This window comes from Vollenhovia emeryi, unplaced genomic scaffold (genome assembly GCF_000949405.1).
Source record: "Vollenhovia emeryi isolate VEMERY1.0 unplaced genomic scaffold, V.emery_V1.0 DF941355.1, whole genome shotgun sequence".
Classification (NCBI taxonomy): domain Eukaryota; kingdom Metazoa; phylum Arthropoda; class Insecta; order Hymenoptera; family Formicidae; genus Vollenhovia; species Vollenhovia emeryi.
Window position 1 is genome coordinate 1 of NW_011965011.1, and position 5,452 is coordinate 5,452.

The 5,452-nt window shown below is 33.7% G+C and overlaps 1 protein-coding gene across 2 annotated transcripts; it reads right to left on the minus strand.

Annotated features, from left to right (window-relative positions):
- Positions 1-704: 704 nt before the first annotated feature.
- Positions 705-4,296, minus strand: LOC105571017. 2 transcript variants are annotated; one of them, XM_012028485.1, is made up of 9 exons: positions 3,961-4,296; positions 3,336-3,455; positions 3,147-3,264; positions 2,334-2,595; positions 1,599-1,727; positions 1,377-1,467; positions 1,140-1,285; positions 888-1,020; positions 705-812 (listed from the first exon to the last, which is right to left on the minus strand). In XM_012028485.1, the coding sequence occupies exons 1-9, from the start codon at positions 4,207-4,209 to the stop codon at positions 765-767; spliced, it is 1,296 nt and encodes a 431-aa protein (XP_011883875.1). In that variant the 5' UTR covers positions 4,210-4,296; the 3' UTR covers positions 705-764. The 2 variants fall into 2 exon arrangements, with proteins under 2 accessions (XP_011883875.1, XP_011883876.1); XM_012028486.1 differs by lacking the exon at positions 2,334-2,595 and having other exon boundaries at positions 1,599-1,737.
- Between the last annotated feature and the right edge of the window lie 1,156 nt (positions 4,297-5,452).

Sequence of the window (5,452 nt, forward strand, 5' to 3'; positions counted from 1 at the left end):
GGGGGGGGGACAGCGCGCCGTTGCCGGCGAGCTTACGTCGCCGCTCCCGCGTCTCGCGTCCCCATCCCTCGCCTGGCAATATCGATCGCCGTGCGGTCACATCTCGCCACGCGCTCGAATTGGACAGTGGGCAGGGCAAAAACGACGATTTTTTATAATTAATTACTCGTTAACTATTGCGAAAATTGCAAATGGTTCAGGACTTTTCTGTTCATCGATCCGTTCTACCTTCTCACGAGCTCTGGCACAAATGTTGTGACTCACCCTGTATACGTTTTATTTATATAAATGAAGAAAACAAATGTTTTACGGTTTTCTTTATCATAAAAATAAGTGAGCTATTTTAATGGAACATGTTTATTGAATGGGTATTAGAAAACATGTGACATAATAATTGACGTCACATTCGTTAAACAGTTTGAAATTAGACTTGTTTTCTATTTCTACACTGGTGAACTAGTGCAATAAATTAGAGTGAGACAAGCAAATTTTTTCTCATTCTAGCTTACTGCACTAGTTCACCAGTGCAGAAACAGAAAACAAACCTATTAACATCAAAGGGATCAATATTATATTTTTCAATTAAGATCTTTAATCACATTACTCACACACACACACACACACATACACACATACACACACATTCAAAATATTTTGATACAACTAACAATAAGATAATATTATGAGATCTATATAAAATATTATCATGAGTTTCCATAAAATTATACAATTGACAAATGTATCTTTTATAATTAAAAATATCTTCAAATGGAACATAAGAGCGTCAGAAGAGAAACCATAAAACTGAGGGTCTAAAACAAAAAATATTATTTATTGAGCTAAATGGTATGATTATTTTCGTTAATGATATATGTATGATTCCTCACCCTGGCCAAACCTTCTAAAGAGGGACAAAACAAACCAGCAGCATTAACTTTGTAAGTTTTTGTAGTTTTTCTGAGCAGGAAAAGTAGAGATTTTTGAATCTTTACCGGTGCCTTGTACCATTTTGTGTTACATCTATATTGCAAAAAAAAGATAGTTTATAAATACATCTACAGGCTATATACGTGTCTACAAATTGTATTTTTCATAAAATATATCATGCCTGCAAAAGGTAGATTAATTGTACTACGTACATCATTCGATGAACTTGATCATCATGATTTATAAATTCTTGTCCAACAAAATTACCTATAATTAAATATATAAAAAGGACGCTCACATAATAGAATAATTTAATAAGTTCTTGCTCTTCCTGTTGCATTGTTATTACTCGAAACATCTGCAAATAAAATCAATGGTGCAATAGCTACAGGTAATATTATAAAGCTAGCAATAGTAATCATATATGTATAACCAGTATTTCTACATACACGAAAGAGTGAAACAGCTGCCGTACATATAGCCATTACAACTACAAACAGGTACGATAGCCCCAAGCTTTCTTGTAATAAATCCGAAAATCTAACAGAATAACGGTTGTCTGTCATTACTCACAATCATTAATTGCAAAATGCTACGATATTCTATCTTTAAGTTTTTACTAATAATCTATTGGTATTATAGGACATTTTTGGAATTTGTGACATACTAACTGCATAGCTCTTTTATGGATGTCCACGGCAGCGACTATTTTATTACAAAATATAATAGTGCTATCACAACTTTTAGCTAATTCACGTATTTGTGAAATATTTATGCTTAACATATGTTCCATACGGTAACTATAAAATGCTGTATGTCATGAAAAAGATATATATATACTATAATATTGTATAATACAAAATTATTAAAAGAAATTACTATAAAACTATACTATATAATTGTTATATTGTTATATATTATTTTAATAAATATTAATCATGTGCATTCTTACACACATACGCACATGCATGGACACTCACGTATGCACGCACGCAAATCAAGTGTACGTTCAAAGGCTCCCATATTATTTACCTTTTATTTCCCTATTATTTACAGTTTTTCTTCTTACTATATTTTCTCAGTGTCATTTTTACACGACCAGATGTGATTATGTATAAAGTGAAAAAGTAAGCAATGTAAGAGTGAAATAAGTAAATAATAAAGAGAAGAGAATAAACACACACGTGTATACGTGATACCACATTTCGACAGTAGAGAAAATCTGAACATAACTGAAAAAAGTGAACGGATTGGTGGCATTCGTGTAAGAAAATGTAATTTATCGCCTTCGAAATATTCTCTTAAGGTCGCAATGTAACTTAAATTATTTTTGAAAAAGATAAAAGTGGACTGCACAAGAACAATGACTAACTTTTAAGAAAAGTCGTTTCTCACTTACGATGTACCTAGCAACATTAAACATTCCAAAAGCATGTAATGCGTTTACTAATGAGAATGATTCAGCAGCTATTGCAGTAGTTGCACAAAGGAACATTCCAATAACGTCATGCATAATTAGAATATAATAATATTTTTCCTGATTGTTAAAATATTTCGCCTGATGGAGAATTACACTTGGACGAGATTCATTTAAAGGTACTATGACATCAAGTAAATCCGGAAGATATTGCATTAAAGTGAAAACAAAAATTCCAAAATAGATGAATACTAAAGTGTAGAAAATTTTACTATTTTATTCAGTCACAGTGTATAATTGTTATCCTGAGTATATATTTGCAAACATTCAAATTATTTGTTATATCAAATATAATAAAATTATCAATTTTTTTAAAACAATATACGTATAGATCATACTTGAAATAAACACAATAATGCTGTTGGTAATATTTATATAAATAATATATAAATGCTGAGGAAACTTTAAAATAATGTGTAGGGGTTGTTATATTAATTTCAAAATTTAAATAAGCATAACGTGATTGAATTAACAAATTTTTATTATATTTTTATTTCTGAATAGATTATATTAGTTTATTATATAGAAAATTTGCTTAAAGGAATACCAAAAATTAGTTCTATTAATTTTAATTGGCGTTTCATATAACACATCAGAAATTGCTCATATAGTTATGTCCGATAACTCAAATTTAATCGAGTTAAAGTAATTTAAATTTCTTCAAAAACGTGTACTTGCAAAAATGTTTGCAAATTTTTTTCGACCGTTAGTATATTTGTGCATTATAAAAACTTTTACTTACTTGCGAAAATTTTTGTAAAGTTTTTTCCTCCGTTAGTATATTTGTGCATGATATCGATCTCTTGATCATTTACTAAAACACTCCAGTTATTTCGGACACGATTCCGTAATTGTTTTATCTATTAATACATGCATATGAAAACTATTGTACATAAAAATTAACTTCAGATTAAATTATTACAGAACTTACATTTTCTGTAATAAACAGAAAACTAATATGTTTGGCAAGAAACATTAGAAATATGGAATTAATAGCTAATACTTCCAGAAGAAGATCCAAGCTGCATTCCGAAAGAATTACTTTCATAAACTGTAAGCAACACTCTTTTACTGATGTGTGAATAATATTTTATAATTACCTATACATAGAACTACTAGGACATTCTGTATATCCGAAAGAAGTTATTTTAAAAAATTCACGCGCACACACAATAGTCAATTTGCGTAGTCAGTCATGAAAATTCATGCTACAACATTTACGTTTTGTTTGTACTAAACTAAAAAATCTGTACTATGAAACTCAAGTAATTTGAAAGTTATTTCAAAATCATGTTAAAACTTTCTTATAAGTATATTTATTGTATAATATACATATATAGGGATTGAAGTATTTATTCGATAAATGTGTTTAATAGTATTTAGCGTATATTTTAAATTGTTGTTTGTGTGTGAGTGTAAAATGCGTACATTATTTTAAAATAATTTTTCTGTCAAATATGCAGACGACATTCATTTTGTAACTAGCTATATTTATCGCTTAAGCAAAAAAGTATATCTTCTGTAATATAAATGTATTACAAAAGCAAAGCAGATACCTGAAGTGTTAAATATGATAAGAATATCAGTAGTGACAGTATGGTGTGAATTTGTTTGTGGCGAGAAGTATCGTATGGCCAGAGCCCAATCGATGATAATAGAATGTGATTGAGTCTATAGTATTTCTTCTCGGAGAACTCCATCTCAGATAACAGTTCAAGCGTTACTGTGGACTTATAGGCCTCATAGCCTATAGAAGTCTCTTTTCTCGTACCCCATCGTCCGTAATTTCTTTCAATTTCACACATATTATTATATTATCAATTTTTCAATGTTACAACATTCTGTAATCGTACAGACACTAAAGATTGAGACTTGATTATATATGTATGCTTATATTCGCATAGGAAGAATATAAAGTCCAAGATATAAGTGAAAATTAAAATAGTGTAACGTCTCGCGGAAGAGCAGAAGTTGTATTTTTGTTATATTACATTCTATTATAGTAATGACTAAATTGTCGCAATTTATAGCTATGTAAGGCACATATTAATGTTTGCTATTTTTCTTATAACCCATAAGTGCGCACGCGTAGTGGGAAACAGGATATTTCATATCAACAGAATGTACCAAATCGAGCACAATACATTACCTATGCACTTCAGAATTTTTCGGGCGCATCATAAAAATATACAAAACAGTAAGTGATAAATAGAACACTGCAATTCTTTAAGTAATAAAAGTAAATTTTAGACCGTGTGTTGCGTACATCATCGTGCACGATAGTCAAACATGACAATAAAAAACGAACACGATCACGTACACTTCACCACGCAGGTAGACTGGTCGGATCGCTTCAAAGATCAATCGATACTTTGAGGGAAACCGCGGTAATTGTCGAGGGGGGTCCGTTAGGGCCGTCAGTAGAGTCGCGGCGACTTCAGTCGCGCGGCGGCATAATGGATCCGCGGCGGCTTCAGTCGCGCGGCGGCATGATTCATATGAGTAGAGTCGTCTAGCGGCGACATCGATGTCGACGGCGCGGTCTGGGCGGCGCGACGCTTTGTTTCAGCGGAATCGCGGAAAACGGTAACATCCGTCGCGACCGGGGTCGGCGGACTGTTTGATTCGGATCCGACCAATGAAAATTAGGAAAACAAGGATTGACGAGTATAAAAGGGACCTCGTCCATGGGACGACGGTTCATTCGAAATCCGAGCTTTGTCGAAATCAGTCTGCACGCATCGATCCGAGCCAGTGTAGAGACCTAGACTTCGTGTGGTGAAGCGACTCAGAGTAGACGTACTCTCAAGCGTTGTCGACGTGCGTGGCGTGTTCGCCGATAACCGACTCAGGGTGTACACACCCCCAGGCGCAGTTGGTGACTAGCGACTCAGGGCACACGGGCTCCCAGGCGTAGTCGCAGAACATTGCGTTCGAGAATCGACTCAGGGCACACGGGCTCCCAGGCGTAGTCGCAGAACATTGCGTTCGAGATTCGACTCAGGGCACACGGGCTCCCAGGCGTAGTCGCAGAACATTGCGTTCGAG